Source organism: Bombus pyrosoma, linkage group LG2, assembly GCF_014825855.1.
Source record: "Bombus pyrosoma isolate SC7728 linkage group LG2, ASM1482585v1, whole genome shotgun sequence".
NCBI lineage: Eukaryota > Metazoa > Arthropoda > Insecta > Hymenoptera > Apidae > Bombus > Bombus pyrosoma.
In genome coordinates this window covers 8,763,087-8,790,199 of record NC_057771.1, presented here as the reverse complement: position 1 = coordinate 8,790,199, position 27,113 = coordinate 8,763,087, and the positions used below count along the sequence as shown (strand labels likewise).

General features: G+C 32.6%; 3 protein-coding genes across 4 annotated transcripts; all 3 read right to left on the bottom strand.

Annotated features, from left to right (window-relative positions):
• Positions 1-721: 721 nt before the first annotated feature.
• Positions 722-2,328, bottom strand: LOC122572691 (probable ATP-dependent RNA helicase ddx42). Its single transcript, XM_043737999.1, has 2 exons — positions 1,362-2,328; positions 722-1,203 (listed from the first exon to the last, which is right to left on the bottom strand). Exons 1-2 carry the CDS (start codon positions 1,946-1,948, stop codon positions 933-935), a joined length of 858 nt encoding a protein of 285 aa, XP_043593934.1. The 5' UTR covers positions 1,949-2,328; the 3' UTR covers positions 722-932.
• Positions 2,329-2,471: 143 nt separating this feature from the next.
• LOC122572645 (ubinuclein-1) lies at positions 2,472-10,515 on the bottom strand. 2 transcript variants are annotated; one of them, XM_043737879.1, is made up of 12 exons: positions 10,184-10,515; positions 8,041-8,160; positions 7,843-7,944; positions 7,505-7,768; positions 7,271-7,430; positions 6,761-7,193; positions 6,536-6,697; positions 6,352-6,432; positions 6,166-6,201; positions 5,550-5,663; positions 5,098-5,277; positions 2,472-5,020 (listed from the first exon to the last, which is right to left on the bottom strand). In XM_043737879.1, the coding sequence occupies exons 1-12, from the start codon at positions 10,376-10,378 to the stop codon at positions 3,727-3,729; spliced, it is 3,141 nt and encodes a 1,046-aa protein (XP_043593814.1). In that variant the 5' UTR covers positions 10,379-10,515; the 3' UTR covers positions 2,472-3,726. The 2 variants fall into 2 exon arrangements, with proteins under 2 accessions (XP_043593814.1, XP_043593824.1); XM_043737889.1 differs by lacking the exon at positions 6,166-6,201.
• A 281-nt stretch (positions 10,516-10,796) lies between these two features.
• LOC122573738 lies at positions 10,797-27,020 on the bottom strand. Its single transcript, XM_043740506.1, has 15 exons — positions 24,983-27,020; positions 22,834-24,739; positions 21,282-21,372; positions 20,979-21,175; positions 20,237-20,479; positions 18,911-19,256; positions 18,481-18,733; positions 12,997-14,528; positions 12,840-12,898; positions 12,545-12,743; positions 12,293-12,468; positions 11,860-12,221; positions 11,681-11,793; positions 11,508-11,615; positions 10,797-11,395 (listed from the first exon to the last, which is right to left on the bottom strand). Exons 2-15 carry the CDS (start codon positions 23,090-23,092, stop codon positions 11,101-11,103), a joined length of 4,233 nt encoding a protein of 1,410 aa, XP_043596441.1. The 5' UTR covers positions 23,093-24,739; positions 24,983-27,020; the 3' UTR covers positions 10,797-11,100.
• Between the last annotated feature and the right edge of the window lie 93 nt (positions 27,021-27,113).

Here is a 27,113-nt window from a genome sequence, read left to right as displayed (position 1 = left end):
TTAAACTATATAATACAGAAATGCATTGTATATTAAATCTATCTATTGTATCTCATCTATGGCGAAACACACTTCAATTTTTTGAAAATTCAGACATTTGATGTTTTTAATCAATTTCAAATCCGAGATGATTCCATGAATATAACCACGAAAATAATATGATTAACATCACTTTTAATACAAAACATTTTTTTGTATAATCCGTTATTTAGCTTCAAAATTTTTAATGAAAATTAACGCTATCGTCACAGAAGATTTAGAAACATGTAATATGAGCGAGAATTCTCAATTGGACTCTGAATATAACTGGATCGTTCGAACTTGTACGAATGCTTTTAATGTATATTTGACTATGCTGCATTTTACTCTCTACGATAATACCGTAAATATGCAACCAAACATCACACGTAAGTAGCAGACGGCTTCGCAGAAAGGACATTTTCATACAAAAATTAAAATGCCTATAAAATTATCAAAGTTAAAGTATCGTTTTTATAATGAATTTAACAAAGTTGCAGAAGCTTTGTCGTATCCTTTATTCATGATGGTGGTGGACCTTCTGGTGTACTCTATATTGCAATGAATATTAAAAATTAAGTCAGTTCAAAATAAGTATGGACATATAAAAGATAGTTTTATTACTAAAAGTACAAACTTGCATTTTAGTTATCGCTCTCTACATCTATACTTTACGTTGCAAAATCAGGTTCTAAATTCCGTGATATGCATTATTAAAATCATTCCTATATTTCTTTAAGTATCCGTTATCATCAAAATCGTCTCGATTATTTTTAGTGTAAACACTTGTATAAGGGTAATATATTTCTTGTTCGTAATCTCTTTGTCGATGTGGAAAATATCTAAGAATAAACAAATTATTAATAATTAATAGCCTGATTCATATCAATGAATATCTTAGAAATTATATGAAATTACCTATAATCTTTTGAATAAGGTATAACGTACGGATCTTCTCTGTAATATCCTCCAGGTAATGTATCCACGTAATGATGCGAATATCCGAGCGAGGGCACACGATCGTTATTACGATAAGTAATTGGATAATACCTCTCTTTATGATTGTATATATCTCCCTTATTTTTATCAAAATAATGTCGTGCTTCGTTCCTCAGATAATTTCTTCTATCATTTATATATCGATCGTTGTTATATCCTCTGATATGACCATGATAATTGTTAATACTAACGTGAAACAAAATCATATTTTAATTATTCATACTTTAGTTTTATGTAGATAAATAACAAATATATAAAGTATTATTTAATATACTCGATTTACGTGTATATTATCTTTACTAGAAATTGTCAATGAAATAAAAATAACTTGCTAGTACACTTACTTTTTCCTATTGTCATATATTCCCTGTTGTGCCTTATCTTTTTCAAGGTAAGATACATCGCGCGAACCGTCCCTAAACGAGTTCTGCGATTTTTGCCCATAATATCCACCGGTATTCCCGGACGACCTATGCCCCCCTTCGTCATCGCTGTCCTCGTAAAAGCTTGAATTATTTCCTGACTCGTCTTTATGGTAGTTGTTGCTGAAACCGGTCCTGTGATGCCCTTTTTTGTAATATCCACTACCATGCCGTTCAAAAGAATTCTTCTCGTGATCGACGACTTCGGATTCTCCTAAACTATGCCTTCCTTTGTCATGCCCTTTGAGTGCTGTATCTTGGTTGCCGTATCTCTTTTCATCTCGCTTACGTTCATTAAATCCTAGTTGCCCCCTATTATAAATGGAACTACTTTCCTTACTTGTCTTCTCCTCGTCGAAAATTGCATGCTCTTCATCGGTCTTTTTTTGCACAGAGTCTGACAAAGAAGATCTTGATTGTTCGTTATTCTGTGGAGCAATCAAGTCAGATGCACAAAGGCTGCGTTGAATAAAGAAAAAGAGCACGATATAAGAAATGAAAGAAGACATGTTAAAAAGCAAGCGTCAGTAGACTGTTTGTTTGTTCCAGTCGGTTTAATCAATTATATAGAGGCAAATGTCCTTGTTTAAGAGTGACAGAAGTAAACGCATCCTGTATGCACGGATTAAAAGATCCGTAGGTCCGATAAATCGGTATGACCTTCGAGTTTTTTGTTCGGCTCTACGCATTAGGAAGTTAACCCATCGATCAATGAAGCGGAACAAATATTTTACGAAATCATTGTATAACAAATAATTAATGCATTTTATTGAAAATTTGTAAGAATAGAAACAATGTGTTTTATCTTCTTATATATTTTTTTTTTTGTTTTCTATTTATTCTGTTTGAAACACTCATTACTTTAAAATCTTTTACTGTTTTAATATATTAAAACTTACAAATAATACAAAAAAAGCTTGAAATAAATTACTGGTACGTTTATCATATAATATTTACAACTTTCAAACGTTGTTGGAGGCACATCTACAATATACTTGTCGGACAAAGGTAAAGGTAAGAAATATATCGGTATTGTAAAAAATATTCAAAACTTATATTTTAAGTCGTCTTCGTGAAAATTCTCGATGAAGAATTGTACAAGACGCTTAATCATACTCTAAGTATCGCAAAGGTAAGATGCGAGGGGAAAGAAGGTGTGGTATATAATACAATCACTAATCATCTTCGTGTTTCAAAAATATTGTAGCTCTTTCTAAACAGTACTTTCACGCACATTCGCTCTTACACTCTGATTATTAAAATCAACAGGATTAATTAAATCTCATACCAATTATACAGGTTTATAATTTTGAACACAATTTAATAATTGTTCTAGCTAAAGCTTCTAAAAGTGTTCAGTATTAAATACATTAAACACATTTGACTCCATTTCTCCTTCTTGCGTTTATAAATTGCGCATCGATGTTAACAGTAGTTTGTCCTTCTACCATAACATCTTTTATTTTATATTTAACAAGCAAATTATACGATCTGCTCGTACGTCCAAATTAAATTGGAAGTCAATGATTTCAATTTCGAAAAATATACATACACATCTCCATCATCCTTTTTATTAACTCACAAAATGATAACCGTTCGTGCGCAAAAGAAACACCGTTTTCAAATATATTTTTATCGCTTTGTGATTTAGGGTGGTTATGTATTTATTATATATTTATTAGGTATTATGAAAAAATAAATTTATTATCCCACATTTTTTATATTCTGGCAATAAGCAAAATTAATCGAAACGCTTCGTAATTCGATTTTTAGATAAAACAATATTGTAATGGTTTATCGCTTTAATTGTTGGCAAGTAATTAAAATCGTTAAGCAATTATGCCGTCAAATAAAAAAAATGTATCTATATAAACCACCCCATTCACGGCAATGAATGGACGTCAATTTATATACAAAGGTTTATAGGATTAATATACTTCCATAATTTATGCTTACTCTGTACACGCGCTTTTTCAAATTCCTACGAATGAATATATTTACAGAATTTGGCGGTTTGTTAAAATATTTAAAAATTGGTGCAATCAATGCGATCGCGGCACGCTATTTATCTGTTGAATATGATTTTGGTCGTCGATAATAACGCGACTTGTAATAATGGAAGAAGTTCTGATTAGTTTCACACTAATTTGTTTTTCATCAAAAATAATACAGATCTACTCAAAAATCCGCCTATAGATCTCTATGAAATTATTATCTGTTCACTGGCATTTTCATTCTGTTCAACATAATTTATGTCTATAGTGCACATGTGTGGTGTTTGATAATATTACCATTGTGTATCTTCTTTAGACTTTAGTTTAATGTCTTTTTTTAAATATAAGCGTGAATATTCATCTTGGTAATTAGCACATTGCGTGTTCGACTTGTTAGATTTTTGTATATTACTACTAATTGGTGAATTACTTGGTGAATACTTCATTTCTTGTAATTCTTGCAGTTCTTTTAACGATCTCATCACCATTTGAACATCTTTTTCTTGCTCCGTTGGTTGCACCGCGCTGCCTATTGGATCATCCAAAATAAGTCCAATATCTTTTCGTTTGTCTGATATTCCTCTTGATGATGCATCATCATTAAAAATTTGACTTAAATAATTAGTAGCAGCAATTGTTTCTTCATTTTGTCTCTGTTCCTGTTCTTCTTTCGTAAGTGATGGCTGTTGCTGCTGTTGTTGTATAGGCACTACATCCGCATTAACATATCCTACCTGTTTATCTAATACCTTTTGATCCTTTTTCCTTCTTTTAACATCATGCGATTTATGTTTACTTTCTGCACATCGCTCCCGCCTTTTGTCCTTCCTCTCAGTCTTATTGGCCAAATCAATATCTTTATCTTCTAATCTTTTATTATTTTTTACGTCAGTGTTCTCATGTAGCAGTCTGTGTTTTAAAGATACCGCTTTCGAAAGTGAAGATGCTTGATTCGATGCGGAATAATTAGAATGCTGTGACTGTGCACATGAATATGAAGCTTCCTGTCTGTGTACGGAATGATGTCCACTTTGAGGCACTTCATTTGTATTTGGAAGAACATTCGAAGTTTCAGGATAAGCAGTAATAGAAACTACATCCTTTTTATTTTCACTTATCTTTGTAGATGGCTTATGAAAATCATTAACCGGCGTAATAGAAAGAGAACTATTAACTAGGTCCATCAAATTAATCTTTTCTACGTGACTTTTAACCGGCTTTTGAGCCATTAGCTGAGCTGTAGGCACAACAGAAATTTTACCTACACTGGAATTATTAGCTGCCGCTGTTGAGTTCTCGTGATACTGCCCCGAACTACCAGTATCTTTATTCTTATCTTTATTTTTTATACTATGTTGTTTTTTTTCTATACTATCACTTGATTTTGTAGTTCCTTGTTTTACATAACTAGTAGAATTTTCTGTTACGTTCTGAATTTTAGATGCATTCGCTGAGACCTTTTCTTGTGAAGAAGCGGCACTTATACTTGATGATTCAACTCTTGTAGAGCTGTACATCACATTTTCTGAAGAATTAGTGGTATTACCATTACCAACGTCTTTCAGTTTTTTTGTTTTCTTTTTCGTCCTAGAAACAAATCATTTTGTTATAGCATGTAGATTTTCTAAAAGAAGCACGTTCCAACTTTTTATAATGCTACTTACGTAGGTTCAGCTTCATCAACAAACTTCAGCAACGCCTGCGCTGTCATGTATCCAGGTGGCCATAATGGTAATACTTGGCGAACCATGAAAGATACAACATAAGTATACATGCTTAATTTTCTTGGTCTTAAAACATTGTAACAATGACTTTTTATACTTGCAATCTCAGATACAAGTTTTCTGTAAGAAAAAAAGCAGAAACTTGGTATATAACTTTCTATAATATTAGGCTATACGCGCACTAGTGACAATCTGTCATGCGACAGTTTTGTCGTTTACGAAAAGGTTATTCGTTTATATGGACGTGCACGCATTTGACGACGCGACTGCATGACGACATTTTTGTTGTTAGAGGAAGAAGAAATTGAACTTTTAATAGATACGGGTGAGGACGACAATTTGTCGATAGTGCGCGCGAAGCTTAACGCAAATAAAATTCTCTGAAAATTTACTTTGCTTCTTCAGTCCAAGGAAATTGTTTCTTAGGAATTTTCGGTTTATCTATATCCTCACAAATATCCTCATCGTCGGAACTTTCAACATCTTCAGGTGACCCTTCTACTTCCCTGAAATAGAAATATCAGTTATCAATAAAGAAAAATGGAAGAATTGTAAAGAAATTGATAATATGGTAATGATGAAAGAATGATGATCAGCATTTATTGTGATAAAATACCGTGATCTGAAAATTTTCTGTGTAAGAACATATTATGTGAAATCCTAGATAAAAAAATGTACAAGGCAGTGTACATGTGACCACTAAATCAAATTTCAGTAAACTTAAAATTTCATTGTGTCATAAAAAGAATAATGCTTATGATAAATTAAACACTGATACTGATGATAAGCCCCGCCTTTTCGCTATCTCAATAAAAACAATAAACAAATTTTTTCAATTTTTGTAATATAGAGATTATTTCCGAAAATATGGGATATTGAGATAGCATATATATATATATATATATGTAAGCATGAGTAAAGTATAGGGGCAACTAGAAAGATCAAAGAAAAAGAAGATAATTGGAAGGTGAAAATAGAAAAGGTTTCCTCTTACGAGGGACACCTTACCAACAGTACCGATATATATCCCAGTATAAATGAAGACTAAGAAATAAAAAATTATTGTAAGTTCCCATCCAAAATTACGTTGGCGCTTAATTTATACTTTAAAATTACAGATATGGTATAATTTCTAATTTTCTCTTTACAGATTTATTTCTTTGATTATAAAAAATGTTTAAAAGGAATACTTACTTTCCTTCAGCAACTTTTTTACACTCATCTACATATTTGCATCTCACAGATGGCATTATTTCGTCGATTACTGTTTTTAACCTATACCAATATTAATGAAAATCATTATTAAATAAAATACAATAACTGTTAAACAAATTATAAAAACTATATAAGTTAAATCTCTAATAATGTATAATGCTACCTTTGTATAAGATCCCTGGCTTTGTAATCGAGATCCTGCACAAATAATTTCTTTGCTCTATTTTGAAGTGCTGCTTTACTACATGGTAAAAATCGTGCAAGATGACCGTACGTTTGTGGCCTCAAGCTTGGAGGCGAAAGCGCCCTCAATCTTTTCTCTAAACTGAAATAAAAATTCTGAGGTTTACTTTTCCAGAATATAAAATATTATATTGTAATTACTTACCTTAACAATAATGTATTTACTGTTGTATTGAAAAATTTAGTTTTTCCTTCTTTACTGTTTTCGGCACATGCCTTCAACTTATTAACTATTTCTACAACATTTTCTGGAAGAGAATCAGGTAATGGTGCTTCTTCTTTATCAATATCATCACATTCAGATTCAGTACCTATACAACGAGATTTGCCAGAATCTGTTGTATCTCTACTTGATTCATCTTCAACTCTTGCAGCATTCACTACACTCTCTATTGCATCATCAATGTTACTATCCTTACCACCTAATTTTTTTAATTCTAACTTTTTGCCATCGAAACCATTAGTATTTGAGGTCTTTTTTTCACATTTTTTTATATCAAACTTTTTATCCGAAGTATTTTTAGTTTTTTGTGTATCTACTTTATCAGATTTCTTTTTGTCTTCTTGATCTTCTGAAACTAAAATTTTTGTTACTGTAATTTTTATATCATAGTAATATTGTAATTATTTTACAAATATTTTGTAAGTACATTACCTTCAGCATCTGTAGTTTCTCCTTTCTCTTTCCGTCTGTTTAAGGTGTCTCCATCTTGTTGAAAATTTTGCTGATCTTGGGAATTCTGTTGCTTTTTCTTTTTTTTAATAATGTTTTCATGAGTTTGTTTCTTCTCCCCATTTTCGTCTATCTTCTGTTTCTAAAAGAATAACAAAAATACTTTAATATAGAATAATAGTGAAATAAATAATATTATATCATAACTTCAATTACTTTTCTTGGTTGATCACCAGTAATATCTTCAGTATCATCCTCATCCGATGAACTAATATTTCGTTTGTCTGATCTTTTAGGGCTATCCACATCTTCTGTATCCTCTTCACTACTTTCACTGCTTTCTTCATCATTGCTCTGATTATTGTTATTATTATTATGAACTAATACATGTCTATCAGCTGATCTAAATTCAAGAGCTCCACAATTGATGTAAAAGCCTCCATGTGCTGTAGTCATCTCTTCTGGTACAATTTCATCATACTAAAATGATGATGATGCACAAATATTATAAAATATACATTACACAACATGACAATATTTAATATATTACATACTGCATCAGTATTGTCGATAAAAGAATCATTTTCATCATATCCAGCTCCCAAATCCACATAATCCTCATATTTATGTCTTTTTTTGCCCATGGTAGAAGTTCCCTGTAAGGATCAAAGGATATTCATTATTTTTTCAATAATAAATAAATTCTCATATATTCGATGTCATAAATTTTTTAAAAATTATGTTTCACATACATATTTCGCCTCAAATCGTCTTGCCATGTCTCGTAGTTTATCATCATCGTCATCGTCATCAAAAGACAGTCCATTGGTTGCATTTTCATCTCCTCGTTTTAATTCCTTCCTACGTTTTTTCTGTAAAATAAAATTATTTATTTATTTAATGCGAATAAAATGAACTATTCGTGGATGTTATTCGTGCGCTAACTCTTAACGCATGGATAAATCGCGGCTCACTTCAATTTCGTCGCGCGCTTTCACTATTTTAATAAACATTAAAGAATGGTTTACTTTGCGCACGCGTTCATCAATGACATTCATAACAAGCAGACTTCGATGCAAAAAATTCAAATATTGAAATGGATCATGTAGATAAATTAATATGTTTTGTAATTTATTTATTAATAAATATTTGAACAAAGAGCCATACCGCCGATAAAATATTGATAAAATATAGTAGATTTAGAATGAATATTAAGAAATGTGTAAATACGAAAAAGAAGGATAAATTGATTCAAAAGAGGGCATAAACTGTCCATTCATATCAGGAGCACATACTACGTGTAGAATGTCACTGTTGCTCTTTCTTTTGAAACGCGCAACTCCCTGTTATCTTCTGCTCTCCTAGTACTAGAGACGCTACAACCAGTGATTGATCCCAACAAAAAGATACATTTATCGATAAATTCTAACTAAATGTATTAAATTATAAATAATATTTCAAATAAATTGTATCGAACAAATATAATTATGTAAGTTTCAAAAAAATTTAGCATTAAAAGATTTGAAACATAGCACATAATAAATATATGTTAATAATGCAATATAAATTTGCGTAATTTTATTATTAATATTTATGTATTATTTAATTTCTATACAATAATGGTTCTATCTTATATGTAATATTACGTTATATTGTCAAATAAACAACAATGATCTACTGAAAAAATTTGTATTCATACAAGATTTAATTAATTTTTATAATATTTGTACCAACAAAAATGTAAATTTTAAAACAATTTTTTTATAATTTTGAGTCTAAAGCTATATAAAAATGAGTCACTAATTTTCGGCTTCAGCACAAATTTGATCAAATAGGTTATAACCATAAATCGTTGAAAGTTAACACAAAGTAATAGATATTTTAAAATAAAGTACATTTTGTGAATTTAAAACAGAATAGTGTTTTACTTCTCTCGAATAATGCAAGTGCTTCATACTCTAGTAATGTAAGAAGAATAAAATATTTAAATATGTGAGATATATAATATAAATAACACTATAATTGATATAATATAAAATAAAATAACGAAAGAAACGAAAAGATCAAATAACACTATTGCACAATATTCATATGATGCGAATCAATGTGTTCTAACTGTTTCAAGCCGACAGTTACGAATTGTCTACGGTACATCGATCATAAAACTAATAATGATATACTCTACGTACATGCATAAGATCACTGAGATAAGATACAGACTAAACTATTACGTACACACATAAGAAAAAAAGGTATTAATGAAAGTATCATGCTTAGTGAAACAAAATAAACACGTCCCGAAGTAATGTGGACGGCTGTTTCAATGAATTCACGATACTGGATAGTATTCGATTGTATCCTAATATTTCTCTAATTTGTTACATATACATATGAAAAAATGATTAACATAAAAACAAGTATTAAACGATTATTCATAACTTTAAAATGAAACATTGAACAGACATTGTTTCCATGTTAGCATACGTTAACGCGGACATCCACCGGCAATGCGTTCTGACGTTTCTATTCGATGGCTTCGAATTGATCACATCTTTTTCTACCAGTTTAGACATAATATTCATATATCCTCTCTAACAGAAGATGTATGCGAATAAGAATAGCGCACATATTGTGGGACTGTCGGAGCTCACGCGGTAGCCGCGACATGACAATTCACTTGAGTAACGGATACAAGTACTCTGCGTTTCATGCAGCCTGAAAATGGGCGATTCCATTGGCATTTTTGCAGTTTCTTGTCAAACTGAGTACGTGAAACGAAATCATAACCGGTGTCTGAGGTAAAACTAAATGTGTTGGTAAACTTGACCGTATGGATAGGCATAGTGGGCTTTATTTTCCCTTGGGCAGATAAACGGAGTGAAAGGAAGAACTGACCTCGGCTGCTTTGAGGAGTTGTGCATAGTTGAACTCAGGACATGCCTTCTCGTTCGACTCTGGCAGGGTAAGTGTAAAGCGGAAGGAGGGCGCGAGCTGTTTGCCCTTTTCCCCTTTTTTCTCCTTTTTCGCGACGTAGCCCAAGGACTCCGGTAACTCCAAGGTCTGCAAAGGTACCCTTTTAGCTTCTGACATTCCTACATTTGCACCGAACTTAACGCGGATTACGGAAACACTGCGAACACTGCGGCAACAACATGGTCCTTTCTCTCAAACACCGCATCGACACCGCCACTCGCACGTCGCCATCTTCGGCTCGACTGTTTTTAGAGTGCGCTGTTGATGCCGCCGCCACACCGTGAATTTCACGCATGCGTCTCACAATGCAAATAACCTTAAACAGCGTTTTCATTCAATAATCGCGATACTTTACATGGAAACAAGTCCAATTATTTGGATAAATTATTGGACATTATCAAATTAATTACTTGCTTTAACATCACGTTATATATTAATATTGTATATGTATATGAATTTTATTGAAATAAAAGGTATTTCAATTTATTCCCTGATTCTAAATAATATCCTACTAATTGAAATAAAGTTACAGCGATTTAATTTATATACGTCATTTATTAAGAATTTTCGCTAACAACTTTTACAAGTTGTCACCACGTCTATACAATTCATCGATTTAAAGATCATATTTGCTATAATATAATAACCCTATCTTGTGTATAATAAACATTTCGTTTTACTATTTATACTCCAATGCCAGCAATGGTAAAACATGTCAGTTGTGCCAATCATAAAGTGTTCACATAAAATAAGAATGATTAAGTTCTATAAAATACGCAATCTGTATAAAATATAAGAAGCATTTTACATAAATGCTAAATATGTTTTCGGTCACTTATTTAACTAGAAGTATTTGGATTATTTCCAAAATTTTCTTGTTTCTTTGCAATCTTAATTTCCGAAAATTGCTGACCTAAAATTTTCATTACTTCAGCATGTTTTATGTTACGTTCTTTTTTTACAGAATTATAGTTTTCTTTAACATAAAGCGCAAACGCCGAAAGTTCTCTTTTTGGAGTTTGCATTTGTACAGTCCCAGATTTTGTTGTCTTGTTTAATAATAATTCGAATTTTCCATAGCAATGACCACATCGTTTTTTTTCGATATCCAAAGATTTGGAATGTCTACCAATACTGTAATAAAGTTCAAAGTAATTCAAACATATATATATATATATATCTTCGAAACTTATAATTAGATAAGTTATGTATGTATGTGTTATCAATCTTATACAATGCATTTTACCTGTATCCACAGCCTACACATTTATATGTAAATTTTGTTTTAATTTCGTAATCATGACACCTTCTTATCGGTGGTAGTTCAGGAAATGTTTTCATAGCTTTATTGGCCCTATAAAGTAATTAATTAAATTAATATTTTAGTGAATATGTGAATAATTAATTATTATAATATACCATTTTGTCCAAAATGGACCATGTCCATCAGAAACCCCATTTATCAACCATGCAGCTGCATGACACATTTCATGAATTAAGGTATCTCTAAGTCTGTCTGGAGTATCTAAAATCTATGTATGAAAATTTATTTAATTAATACATATCTCAGAAATTTCTTAAAAACCATATAATCATACCTTTGTTGCCAAAACTATTCGTGAAGATCTTACAATACCACCAAGTGTTCTCACTGATTTTTTGTTATAACAAAAACCAGCAGTTCCTCTCATACGAACATTCCACTCCATTGACATGTCTTTTGGTAACTCATTATCAAATACTTTTTCATTATATAATTTATACAAATAATTGCACAAATCTTCTTTGTTATTTTTATAATCTAATCTGTATTTCTTAGCATCTGGATGTACATTAGCAAGAGAAACACTTTGAGTCAAAGATGCCAGGAAGCTGGTACGTCTTTCACACTTTGAATTATCAGAAGTTAATTTGCTTTGAGTGTTTAATTTAAATAATTGCTGTTTAGCTTTAGTAGAAGCTATAAAAATATTTTTCATATTAGATACATCATACATAACATATTATGTAAATAACGTGAATATACGTTACTTTTCTTAATTGTAGACTTTGGTGGTACATCATCACCAGGATCAAATTCACTAGTGTTCGAGCCTTCACTTTCATCATTACTAAATGACAATTTTCTTCTTCTTATGTTAAATATTTGATTATCATTATGTATATTACCTTCATCTTCAGTATCTGAATCACATATTGCAAGAACTCTAAAGATAAAATGTTACAGTTGTAAAAATTTCATTTTTTATAGATATTTACTTTAAAAATATAATTGTTTATTACCGCCGTGCAATTGCTGGAGCTGTCAGTTTTGATTGCGTACTATTTTTTGATACCCTTGGATTCGTCAATGCAGTATAGTACAAACTTTCACATCCACTTTCTGATGATGTTTCATCTTTAATAAAGTTATCTCTCCTTTTCGTATTTTTCCGCACATCCTTTTTTGTTGATGAATTTCGTAATTTCAAATCGTTTAGAGCTATTGAATTAAAAATAATTAAAACTGTCTTTTTATCTATCTTTTTAAAATAAACATAAAATTTAGTTTCATAAAAAGTATAGTATAATTACTTACATGCGCTAAAATCGTCATCTGAATCTGGTATGTAAAATCTTTCCCTCTTTGTAAACTTTCTGTAACAGTTGATATTTATAAATATTAATTAGTAGATTATTATTAATTAATTACATATTATGATACTATATTTTTTACTATAACACTTGCAAAGTACCTATCAGTTTGAACTGCTCTATTTTTTGTTGTAATTATTTGTTTACGTGGTTCAGAGTTTGGAAACAATACATCAGCTTTATTGCGCCAAGATTTGCCATATAATTTATCTAATATATCTGCACAATCCATGATATCTATGTTTTGTGGTACATTCATTGTAGAATTCGTTGGAGTTGACACATTATTATCAATATGACTTCTTTTAAATGTAGGGAGCTCAAGATCATTATGTTTTGTTCTATGGACAAATTCATTTATTGTATTCTGACACGGAACTGTATGGTAAGATGTTTTATTATAATCTGGGTTTGTAGTTTTACTTTCTCTTACAGGAAACTGATGTATCCTTCCCCTATTATTTGGAGTTTCATAGTTCATCTCTAATCTTTCCAGACTACTATTACCAGAACTTATATCATTTGTATTAGTAAGAGGCACAATACCAGGTGAACTATCACTTTGGGAATCACTTTGTGAATTAGCCATGAGCCATTGTGAAATCTGTTTTTTCTTCCTCTCTGATAGTTCAGTATATGTTGGCCCTTGATCTTCTTTTGCACATGTTTTACTCAAAAATTTACTAACATGGGTTCTATAAGGATTTGTTAGATTCACCTGAGAGCCTTGAATAATATCAGTCTCAGAATCTATTGGATCTTCATCAATAACTATATTGTTTGTTTTTAACTTATTTTTTGGTGAAATAGCTGGATGTATGACATTGTCATCTATCTCCTTACCCAGCGCAACATTTTTTTCTTTTCTAATTTTTGGTGATTCATATATTAGTCGTGAAGATTGTATATTTTTTAGAATATTTTTAGCATCTTCTCGTGAAAGTTTCTTCTTAAAATCAATGCATTTCCTATTCGTAGCAGATGCAGTTTTAAATGATCGAGCAATACTACCAGAATTCTTAGAATTATTAACATCATTATTAATAGTATTGCTATGAGATTTGACATTTGTATCTGCCATGTTTTTAACAATGTTTTCTGTAGTAGAACTGACATAAGTGCTACTAGTTTTATTAGAAGATATAGAAGGTATATCTTCTTTGATATACTCAATACTGGAAGATTCATCAGATGTATATAATATCTCATTGTCTTCTGCAATATCTTTTCTTTCTTTGTAATTACTAACAAACTGCAATTTTTCATTTATCTTGCATGTTTTGAAATACTTTTTATCTGTAGTCTTTGAAGACTCAGAATCTGAAGAATCTAGAATATAAATCTTATTGTCTGTTGGAATATGTTTATTTGATGCCACTTTTGATGTGGAAGAATGCTTAGAAACAGAACAAATTGAATTAGAGCTAGAATCACTTATTACTATTATATCTTCATCATCATTTACTTCTTGAGAATGAGATATAGTAGAATCTTGTGACAACTTCAAATAAAAGTTTTGTGAGCTACAAAGAGATTCTTCCATTTCTTTATCAGATTGTAGTTTCATATTATCATATTTAATATATTTTTCATTCTGTTTTTTCGAATTTTGGGTCATAAGATATTCCATTCCCTACTAAAATTAATACACGGACTTATAAGAAGTATCACATTAAGAAATATATATAACATTTAAACATTTCAAAATATGTTTACTCACCATAATTAGTTATGCTTTGTTAACAAATAATCTTAAAATAATATTCCAGACTCCAGTAGATATTTTACTATCGTTTCGTATTTCATTTAAAATACACCCATATATAAATGAAGGGCACGTGTGTAAACAAAAACAAGTACAATACAAAACAATAAAATCATCATATGCACATGACGAAAGTAAGAAAATGTTATATTAAAACAGTTACATTAAAACTTGTATTACATCATAATGCAGGAAATTACGTTGTATTTTTGTATAAATTATGTTATAATAACTTTGAAAGTCAAAGTTATAAGGCCAGTGGCCAGTACTATTCGAACGAGACCGTTAAAATTTAGAATCAGTATATGCAGCTAGTTACATTAAAAAAGAACTAGAAAGTTACTAGGATCTATATTGATAACATTACAATGTCGATAAATTATTATGTGAAATAATTTGTATATGGTATAATTACTTTTCAGTCTATATTATGATTTATTTACTTGTCTATTTTCCTAAAGAAAATGTTATATTTTTATAATGTCACTTTCTTTCAAATTTAACAGATCGAAAATTGCAAAAATTTTTACATGATTATTACAATTATCAATCAATAGAAATATATGAAATTACTTTTTCGAACGTTCCAACAAAAATAAAGAAATACACGTTTTCCTTCTTAATGATTCATGAACCTTACACGAAGAACAGCGACGTTTCTCAAACCATTAAATTTCAGTTAGACGGATTTCATTTTTATACTTTCAACCGCACGAAAACGAAAGAAAAATACAAGACCAAGGAAAATCTTTGGAATAGAAATGGAAATGTATTAAGCACCTATAACGAACAACTAATAAGAACATAAAATAATGTCAATTAAATTTTTCCTATTGATTTATCGCAATTGTTAGTAAGTAGACTTATTTATAAAATTGTAGCTAAGTAGCGATTGATTTCTATGCAGTGTATGACGTTCATCGATTCAAAAACCAATACCATTATCGCATGTGCAGTGAATAGGTATTACCAGATATCATAATAGACATTTGACGAATATGTGAAAATATTTTACGAAGAAATACAATCTGAAATGTTCTTGAAACTAGAAACGAAAATTGAATCTTCAGTTCTCCAGAAAAATGTTTTATTATAACTTTCAGAACAGATATGTTCGATGAAATTAATTTTGTAAGTAAATCGCCATTTATTATCGTATCCTTGAAGTGAACGAAATTGATCAAGAAATAGCATTTCTTTGCCGAGAAAAGATTTGACGTCAATCCAAATGTTAACCCGAGAGTGTTTTCGCGAGTTTCGAGCGTTAGTTTAATGGCTCAGAATTACACCATACTAATGGTGTACTTGTTACAATCAGAGGCGCGATCAAATACTATAGAGATCTTGTTGAAAATGGAGTGATCCATAATCATAATTTATCATAGCCGTTTGAAATTTCTCTTTGAGTACTTTAACAATTTTACGTTTGTTTCTCCTCATTATAGCGTGTTATATTCGAAACTTATTGACAATCGTTCATTATATCAAAGATAGGAATCGAATACGTGACTAAAATTAAACTTGATTAGATTTTAATCGAAGTTGGAAAGTGTTGCTTCTAACTTTTGCAAATAGATATCGCGAAATTCACTACAAGTTTTAAGTTTCAACAATTTCAAAGGAAATAATTAATTTAACTGTCCGGCATCGAAGAAAATTTGTTAAAGGAAAGAGGATCGATACCTTCGATAAGTATTAGTAACTACCGAGGAAAGTTGATTGAATCGACTCTCATTAACATGTAATAATACAGTTGCATTAATAGAAGGTGGACAATGAAAACTTTGTAGGAACAAAAGATTAAAATTCATCAATAAGTACAATCATATTCCTAGTTGCCTGGCCGCCAAGGTTCTGCACCGCTATTTAGACCCTCATAAACCTAAGGACCCACCATAAACCTAGGATTTTAGTTTACCTTTTGTCTTGATATTTATAACTAACTCCTATTAGCCTTGAAGGAATCATTATTCTTATAAGTGTTATCGGTTTATGGATGGTCCCGGGAATAGTCCTTAGGTCTATTATGCGTTCGTACTAATTACGGAGAAAGCGAATATTTCCCTAACAGGAAAGCTGAGTTCTCCCATGAACACCGAGCCTTCCTCCGTAATGCTACGAGAACGCAACTCTCTGTTACTACGATACTCGGACAGTCAACATCGGACTGCTTCCACAACTCTGACAGAGGCAATCACCTCTCTGATATACATCTTCGATATACATCAGAGTTATACAAATATAAAGTGTAAACCGTTGCTGAAAAAATATATCGTATAACCTGTCAACCGCAGTGTTCTACAAAAACAACCACCCCTATTGTCCTAACCGAAATACGGGGATCGAACTGTTCGTGGTGTCGATTATTCTAATCGTAACGGGAATTTACGACTCCCGTTGATGCGCTTCCTCGCGATCGCGTCTCCCCGCGACTGGTCAAATAAACACATATATACATGTTTTGTACTTCAGATTTTACACAAATTCGTTTCTTTATTTTCGGTATTCGGTTATACAAAATTTCAATGTCGCCAAACGTATCGTCAAATATTTTTTGAAGATTTTCATCAAGACGAAACTTCTTCTTGATGTTCGACTGTAAACTTCTCTGATCCTGGAAATGTTAACAATGAAGTTGCGAAAACTTTTAAGCTTGGCAATCCGTTCGACCGTATATTTTCCATCCTTGTGACGAAAAGATACCGATGAAGATCTTTTTCGTTAGTTCGCTCGAAAAGACTTTCCATGTTTTGCATGGTTAAAAAGCTCCTGGGATTTTCGAAGTAAGGATAAGGGAAACAAGTTCTATTTTAGGTGATAGATAAGTGAATACAATCGATTTTTTTTTCCAAGTCTTAAAATTGCCAGACTATCCCTGTAAATGCGTTTTAAATAAAAAAGAAAAGAAAACTCGAACTTCTAAGATATATCAAAAGAAAGGAAAATATCCTAGACTACGTTATACGTATAAACTAGGAATTAGAGTCGAATAGATTTCGAAATTACTAACAATTATATAAAGCGACATTTAATATGGTAATATATGCCGGTTACAATCTAATGGGATGTTTACACGTGTAACAGATTCACAATGAATGCATTGATAATGTTGTGTTTCGTGGTTTGGAAAAAAGCTGCTATTGATTCGATATATTTGTCTGTACGTGACAGCACAAAAGACTGACAAAATACCGAGGGTCACCAAAAGCCATATCAATATTATGTTAAAAATGGAATACAATCCGTAGTATTTTTCGACGTAGTATTTTTAGATAACGTAATTGTATTCTACGTGTGTACAATTTAATAACTTGTCTATAGTTCTGTCCTCTTGAAGCTCTCTTTTTATCGTTTGGAAATTACCTCCCGCCTATAAATTTCAACTGTTCGTATCAACGATTCTTAAGATGGAATATCAATTTTTATTCCAGTCTCGCTATCGTAAATATTTGAAAGCTATATTTGGTCGACCACACTTACCTTACACTCGATCAATCTTCCTTAAACGTTCCCACACGAACTTCAAAGTATTTTTCAATATCTTCAATCGATCCTAGCAAACACGTAAATTCCGATTTTCCGTTACTTGCTAACGTGCATGGATGCGGGAAATTCGTAACATGTGAGCCATTTTCCTTGATAAGATAAGCCAGGGATTAATACTTTGGAAGGATGATCTTAAAGGGTTACAACGAACGAAGCTTGCGCGATAATATCACAAAGTTCTTAACTTTTTTTTTTGTTTGAAATTATCATCGACTTTTCTGTGCGCCATTACTTAAATATATACCGTTCTTCCAAAATACGATGATCAGATGTGCGTTTCATTCGAGGGAGTTTCATCTTCGTCAGACACTTGATATTTCAGACGTCTGTTTTTCGCGTGTATTAGGATCGATGATCTTTTTGTCTGTTGCAAATATCTCGAAGCACCGATTTCGTTAGTGTCTTTGTCTGCTGTCAAAGAACAGTTAGCAGGTACGTTATTCATTCGCTTTTCATCCTCTCCATCGTCTGGCTGTAATTGAGCTGCCTCGTGCGACTTGTTTTCCACAGGATCCGAAGCGCTGTACCTATATATATGCCGGGAACAACAATTTCTGGGAGCGTGAATTGGTTTACGAAGTTTTGCGGTGTAAAGCATAATCGTAGTTCGTACGACAAACAATTCACCAAGCACAAAAATGGGTGCAAAATTAACGACGAGCAAGGGAGATGCTTTTAACAAGCATTAATCAAATTTGACTTACATCCCATGTCGTTGGCTATTTACGCTTCTTTCTCGAAACACCTGAGATGCTTGACTAGGCCTGACACCACAAATTGTACTGGAATCTCTCATGCTACTCAGGCCAACTCTGCTAATGGATGGATTACTAGGGGAGCATCGACATGTTTCCTTAAAAGCATTCCGATATTTCGCGCTCATCACATTATACAGGATGGGATTGATGGTGGTGCTGAAGTAGTAAAGGCAACCAGTGAGCGGGTACACCCACTGGTTTATGTCATCATACGTCGAATCTTCGTACACGTATAATAATCGTTGAATGTGAAATGGCGCCCAACAGATGAAAAATGTGATCACTACGGCACCTGTAGAACCAAGTCGAAGCACGATTTCTATCTACCTTGATGTTTACTGATACTACCTGATACCTCTTTCTCCTTCTCTTTTCCTCTTCCCAATATAATAACTATAAATAAATATTAATACCTTACAACGAACCGTGAAAGATGTAGCAATGTTTACAAATGAAGATCACCGGCCAAAAATCGAAGTGCATTCTTGTTGGTTCTCTAATTTTAATGTCGCTTTATGAACGAGCGAAAGAATTGTAATATAATGGAATCGAGAGTGAAAACAACCTGTTAGGTTCAAAGATTAAAACTATTAAAATCTATTAAACAAAGATTAAACTCTATTAAAACTAGCTGATAAGCTAACGAAAGCTCGTGGAAGTTAAAGGCATATATTTTAGTATTTTCAACGTTTTAATATGATGACGAGAAATATTTTGAAAATTTTTAAGTGGATAGAAAAACACGCGTTTAACTCTAAAGCTAGTTAAAAAACAATTTTCTTAACATGGGATTCATCGAAAGTCTATAAAACTGTCCCTCTGTAAAGAAAAAAGAAGAAAGAAATGAGAAATATGTCTTATCGTGTTCTTCTCCGTGTATTCTTCAAATGAATTAAATAGAAAGATCAGGAAGAGGGTAAATAAACGAGGTAATGAAATTTTCAATTACGTTACAACTCGCAAGAATGTTAGTACTTTCGACCTTTGTAACATGTTATCGACAAGGTGAAAATTGTCTCGTGGTATGATGATCTCGCGTTGTCGAGGAACTTTGACATCCACGTCGGCTTCCTCATCAATCTCTGAACACGTTCCTTGATAGGATATCATCTATACGGAATAATGGCTGTCTTCATGGGTAAATCAGTTCGTTCTATATATTTACACGTGCGACAAAGGTATACGAAATTGATTAACGTATTTACGAGGGGCGTATTAACATTTCGTAGGAACAAAGGACGGGATGACGTTTATTTAAAATAGAACATTTACTCAGCATCCGTGTGATGGTTTTCCGCGACTGGGCTTGTTTGGTTTCACCATGAACGTATCCCTCGACGTTTTGCGCGAGGGTATCACTTTGTATTCGTAACCCTATCCTCACGTAAAGCACCGCGATAAACACCATGGGTATGAGAAAGAAGAAGATACAGCTAAGCTGGTAAAGAGGAAAATTTGGCATGTTTTCCTTCAGCATCGCGCAAATCGCGGATTCTTCCGAGTTTCGTTTCGAGTCTGGAAATCAAAACCAAGCGATATTTTCAACGAGAGAAAGTAACCATTTAAGAGAAGAATGAAAAGAAAGAACAAAATTTCGCGTATTTAATTGCTTGTATCGGCAAATTCGTATGGAAAATGAACGATACGAAAATTAATGAAACTCGCACAAAATACATATATATGCCGAATAGTGCTTTTGACTCGAATTTCTTGCTCTCATTTGCTCGATTGACATTTCCGATTTTCCAAACCGTTCATCAGTTTATTGATTACATTTTCGGTTCATGAACGCATGAATACAGTTTACAGAGTGTACGTTGAGTAAATATCTATCCTGACATCGTGTCAATAATATATGGTAAAATCGATACCTTTTCAAATATCTACTTGTTTAAATCTTTAAAGCACTCCTAGAAAATGCTGAAACTTCTGGTAGCAACTTTACGAGCGGTATAGTAAAGCTTGCGAAAGCCACAAAGAATGCAGAATAACAAATAGCTTTGCAAGAACTCACTTTGTGGATATTCAACGTAATCTATGTCAATGTAAGCAGCGAATGGCATGGCAAAAATCAAAGCTATCAACCATGCACCAAATATAGATCGTATAGAACGCTTCAGACCACTTCCATAATGACGAAGGGGATGATAAATTGCCAAATATCTTTCTACTGAGAATGCCACTATAGTTAGTACCGACACGTAAGAGGACCTTTAAAAAGAAAATTCTTGTAGTTGCATTAAAACAAGATTTTTTTGCATCATCTCGTATAACGTTCAAAGTATGCTATTCTTTGACTGGTGCTATGTCGACTCACGTTTCGGAGACGTACGCTCTCAGTTTACATATGCCTAGTCCCCATTGCCATGGATATTGTTGCCAAAATACGCTCAATTCAAAGGGTAAACCTGAAAAGCAATTGGAAAATTCGTGCTTACCCTCGTATTGTAATTGTTTTCATAGGGATTCGTGCTTTTCTTTGATTACACGCTCCGTTTCCGAAATTGCCATGTTCCAAAACGAAGATAAAATCGTGCTCGTGAGGTAAATATCCTTTATTCGTTCAATTTTCTTTCATGATCGACCTATTTACGAATAATTGAAAGTTTCACAACTTAAGAACACGGAATGCTACGAACTGCTGATTCAATAATACAAGTGTAAAAGCAAGAGAGAATGCGATAATTTAAATGAAAAACATTTTCCAATAAAGTCTAGTTCTTTTCTCTTCACGATTTTATCCATGAAATTCCTTTCCGAAATACGTTAGTTTGCACAATTGCAATGATTCGAATTCAATTACCGCTATAGTTCGGTCAATAGAAAAGAAGAGAGAAGAAAATACAAAATTATAAAACAATGACATCGGACGAAAGTCAAAGATCAGTGAACATAAATTAATTGTAAGGCTACTTGCGATGCAAACTAATTTATTCAGGGGAATCGCGATTCAGCACCAGACACAAATGGAATCGTAACGAATAACAAATGGAATCGTAACGAATAACGAATGGAATCGTAAGTGGGGACTTTAATCACAGCAAGGAACATCGAACAACCCATTAACCGACAATTAACGTCTAATACGTGACTATTCTGCAAATATCGCCTCGCAACCGGCAATACTACATAAAACTCTTGTTAAATAGACTTTCTAATTTATACTGTGCGCTGGCAAAGACATTGTAGATCAGAGATTCCGACGAATAAAGAACTTTTAACTACATAATTTTCTCGAAGTTCTAATTATTTCTATTTTCTTATTTTTAATACAATTCTTTACCGCTACAGTAGATAACAAATGTGATCAAATGTTAATCAAATGTTATGATTGCAAGTATAGGGATTGAATAGTATGTCAAATATAAATGTATATTACATAGATACATATACCTCTTATCTTACATTACGTATATCAGTTTCCATTTCCATCGGAAACATATAATATAACATACGAACATAATTTTTCATCAATGAATCACATATGTCTCGACTAGTTATGAATTAATCACAACTAATGGATTCGATAAGTTATCTACACGTGGGTCGAGCTGCAACGGCACTGCACATAAATCAACGCTGATTACGACTATCGTAAAACAGTTAAAAGTAGACAATTTCTAACTTTTTTAATATCATGTTAAAATACCTCTCAATCGTAATTTTATACACAATTTGTATGTCTAATTAAGTTTCTAATTAAAGTATCATTTCGCCCGAATATTTCTTTAAACTAATTCGCTTTGATTCGACTTGTAGTTATCGTAAATTATATTCGATTATACTTACGAATCAGCATTAACTGCGACGAATAAAGTATCAAAAAAATATAGAAAAAACAACGAGTAACGAACATTTCTTAAACTTACCCAGTATTAAAAACAGCAGATCGGATACCGCCAAATTGAACAAGTAATAATTCGTCGGTGTCTGCATGGTCGGATTCCTCCATATAACGATGCAAGTGATCACATTGCCAACAAATCCGGTTACGAAGATGATAACGTACGTAAGGGTAACAGGCACGACCAACGTTAAAGATAAATACTTAGGACCGCGTATTTTTTCCAAGTATTCCAATTCGTCGCTAATGTTCTCGTAAAACGAATATTTATCCGACACATCCATCGTTCACGAATCTTAATCACCGTTTGCGACAGAAATAAATCACTTTGCCCTCTGTTCCGTTTTAAGTCACTTGGAAAACAATTAATAATCTTCCCATAAATGACAGATATTCGCTTCATAGAAATCCCTTCGGTATTCGTCGGCAAAGGATAAATTCATCTGTTGCTCGAATCTCGACAATTCCAGCCGGAATCAATGACGTGTGGAAAACAGTAATAACGCTGGCGCCTCCCTCCCCCCATGCGAGGGATAATCTTAAAAGCGCACCGTTCGCCAGATCGTGAACAAGTGACGTCTCTCGAGTTGCTCACCTTTGCACCACGCGCCCATCTACTACGCACCCAACCCTCCTCTTTAACCCCCGCAAACCAGTCCGTATCGCAACTCGACCAATAAAATCACGCGCATCTCGCCAAATCAACGATTCAAAATATTTAACGACAATTTTATCGTTCTGATTAGCGAGAGAAATTTCTGCTCGCGCATACGCATATTTCACAAGTTGTGACACCTGCGAAAACTTACTTCTCCCCTAGAAGCGTCTTAATATTTTCGCAAACAAGACCAGGAGGGCATAGCATAAAACGAGATTTAATGCCGTGATAAATTGAACTACGCGACAACACGATAAACGGTTGCGCGATTTAACGCGAGAAATGAAGTTCTTCCGAATGTTTCGCTCTGTCCGCTTCGTCTGTTCGGTATAATTCGATATACTCTCAACATTTAGCCGTTCGATCGTTCCACGTCAGAAGTTAGAGCAAATAAAAACGATATAACGCTGTCGTTCAAAGACATTGTATAGTTCGGATGTTATTTGATATTATTAGAGGAAAGTTCCCAGCTGTACGTAACTTCGTTAGGGACTTTAATGTCATCGTTATTAAAATCCTGTACTTGGATAGTTAGGGATGATATTAAATCACGTTAAAACGTGTAATTACTGTCGACTTGTACGATGAAAACAATACAAGTACCGGAGGATACTTATTTTTGGCATCCGCTAAAATTATTGCTTATCTAGTTCAGCGGTGAGAACCAGTACTTCTCTACTACGACTCTACGGCATCAAAGCGTGGCTTTATTTCGATTCTTATTGTACGAAGTACAAATATTTTTCATACAATTTAATTTCCACAAATTATTGATGTTCCCGTATGTGTGAGTGACAATTTTTGTTTCCAAGAATTTGCTTTCTCATTTTACCAATCTTGCTTCGCGTCTTTAGAATTTTCATTTTATCCCGCAATTGTTCACGAATCTTTTCCGGTCTTATTGTCCCCAAGTATTCGCCTCTGACTGTGATTTACATACATTTGCACATTCTTCCGGGAAGTATGACAGAATTCCGCAATTAGTGTTCTTTTATATCTTCCTGGTTCGATAGCTGGATTTATCGGTATCGCGGAACAAAAAATGGATCACGTATTTCTTCGATTTGTAAGTTAAGGATTCCCGAAATAAATATCGCTTGTTGTTATCGCTATCAAGACGAGCAATCTCAATTGCTTGTTTCGGAAGGTGTATCTGACGGAAATGGCAGAGTAAGAAAGCTTCTTCATAGCCGAAACGTACTTCTTGTATTTGCGGAGTGCACGAGTCGAGGATTAATATCAACGTGCCAAGAATAAAAATGTAGAAGGAGAACTGAAAAATATACGATATCAGTATGATATTTAGATGGATTGCTAGATGATTACACTATCTTAAAAAAATTCTTTTAACACGTCAATTTGACTTTTAATAAAAATATAAGAAATTAAAAATATAGTATCGTTAAATACAGTGGATGAACGTGGACAAAAACGGAAACTTAGTACACGTAGCGAGTTCCTATTTTCTTTACGTTACGTATATATATTTCACATTTTACCTTTAACGTCTTCTTACCGTGTATCGAGATAATAGCGTTACGTTTCCACGTTTTTGTCCTTATTCAGTTTTTAGATGATAAACAGTGGATTAGAAAACGTTGCGTCTGAAAAGAAAAGAGGAAAATCGATAAAATCGCGCGCACTACACAATATGAATGAAATCTAACGGTATTACCATCGCTTAAGAAAACAATGTTACCCATTGCAATGATTTCTGGCCCATTAGTTGTGTGAAAGCTGTCCGAAACACGCACCGATACACCGAATACGAGCATTCAACTATCACGAGAATGATCAATTCTGTCACACAATACAAATATTCTAACAAGACGCGCGTTGCCATTTTTACATTCTTGAAATATTCTTTCTAACATTATCTGACAATAGTGGAATATAATAAACGAATACGGAACCTTTTATTCAGGTTACGCCATTCATGTTGACAACTTGAACAGAGAAATTGCTGACGTATTCTTTTGTTCAGCTATAAAATTCTATACTTGAGAAATACCTTAACTCAAACCCTAATATTTTTCGAAATTCTATTATTCTATATCCTCTCTGTTCTTTCTTTCTACACTTAGGTTTCTTTCTATCATGTATCTAAGTATTATTCCTTTATTTTATCAGAATAATAGGGATCTCCTTACGCCATATCATAAATGAGAAAGACTTAATGATGTAAACTATTTTAATTACAATGTCACCTTAAAATCAGATACACCTGAGTTTCTCTGTCCTCCAACAATTTTGTTTTAAACAAGCTGTTTTATATTTCAAATGTCTTCTGAATATAAGTTTAAAAAGATAGTTTCAAGAAATTGCTTTCATAAAATTTATTTGGTAAAGAGACTTTTCAATTCTACTTTCCAGTTCTCTAATTCTTCCTTCTCATTTACTTCATAACAGAAGAATGGAATGTATATTACATAACGCAGCGAACTGACAGCAGTCCACTGTAACAATAACTTTTCGTTACTTCAGCACGCTACAATTTTTTATACAACAAAAATTAATACATTTTTTACACGAGAAATATGTTATTTTCCTGATTTGTTGAGAATTGAACTGATTTGGCTATCAGGTACAGAATTATTTTCTAGATCAATTTAATCGAGAATATTATTGGATATATTACTTTTCGGGTCACCTCGTGGATATAGAATTTTATTACCAGAGTCAATAACAAGCTCGGATCAAGTTAATTCAATTACGTAACGAGATGACCAAAAGTTTTGTTACTACAGCAACTATTTTCTGTTCCTGCAAATACGGAATTTTATTTAATAAACCACGAACGCTAGTTTTTTGTGATCATAAGTAAACTCGAAGAGCAGATATCTTACAATTACGAAACTTTGATTTTCGACTACCGACAAACTTTACACAGTTACAGACGTAAGCTTATCACATTTCCCTCGTTCATGTTCATTAAAAGTTCGAACTTGGTGTCAATCAATTCGAAACTTCAAGAAGTAATTACAACCCGTTCCTTGGTGAAACAATTCTTGGACAAGTTTTATCAGAAACTTATTATTTTTAAATATTCATATACTGTGATATACTAATACATTATTTCATAATATATTTTCCATATATTTTATTTATTCAATTATTCTCCACATTCAACTTCTTCTCTAATTTTAATACCGTGTTGAATAATTTTGTGGCGCATCAAAATATTTGTTGGATGTATAAATACGATCTCCAGAGATCATATTTAATTGTATTTATTTTATTTATTTCCTTTTGACGCGCGAATTCCGATTTTCATTAAATTATAAAAAGTAATGAGATAAACGGAAATAAACTAAAATAAGATAAAGTAAATAGTCCTGCATTGTTAGTGCGAGATTTTAAGGGAAATCTTCTTTCGTTGTTAAGAAAAAGATTTTCAAAACGCAAGATGTATCTAATAGAAAATCGGATACCAAATGAAGTAATAAAGTACCCAATAGTGAGCTTTAAAAGATTCTAAACAGTTTCATTAAAAGGATTCGAACCTTTGATAAAGAGAGTTAATAGCGTCGGCATTCCTTGTCACAAGATACCGTTCTTTGCCGGAGTTTTCTAGACTGACAAAAGTATGTACTCGCCTTTCTCGCATGATTTTTACTCTTTTGTACGTGCTACTATAAAATAAATGT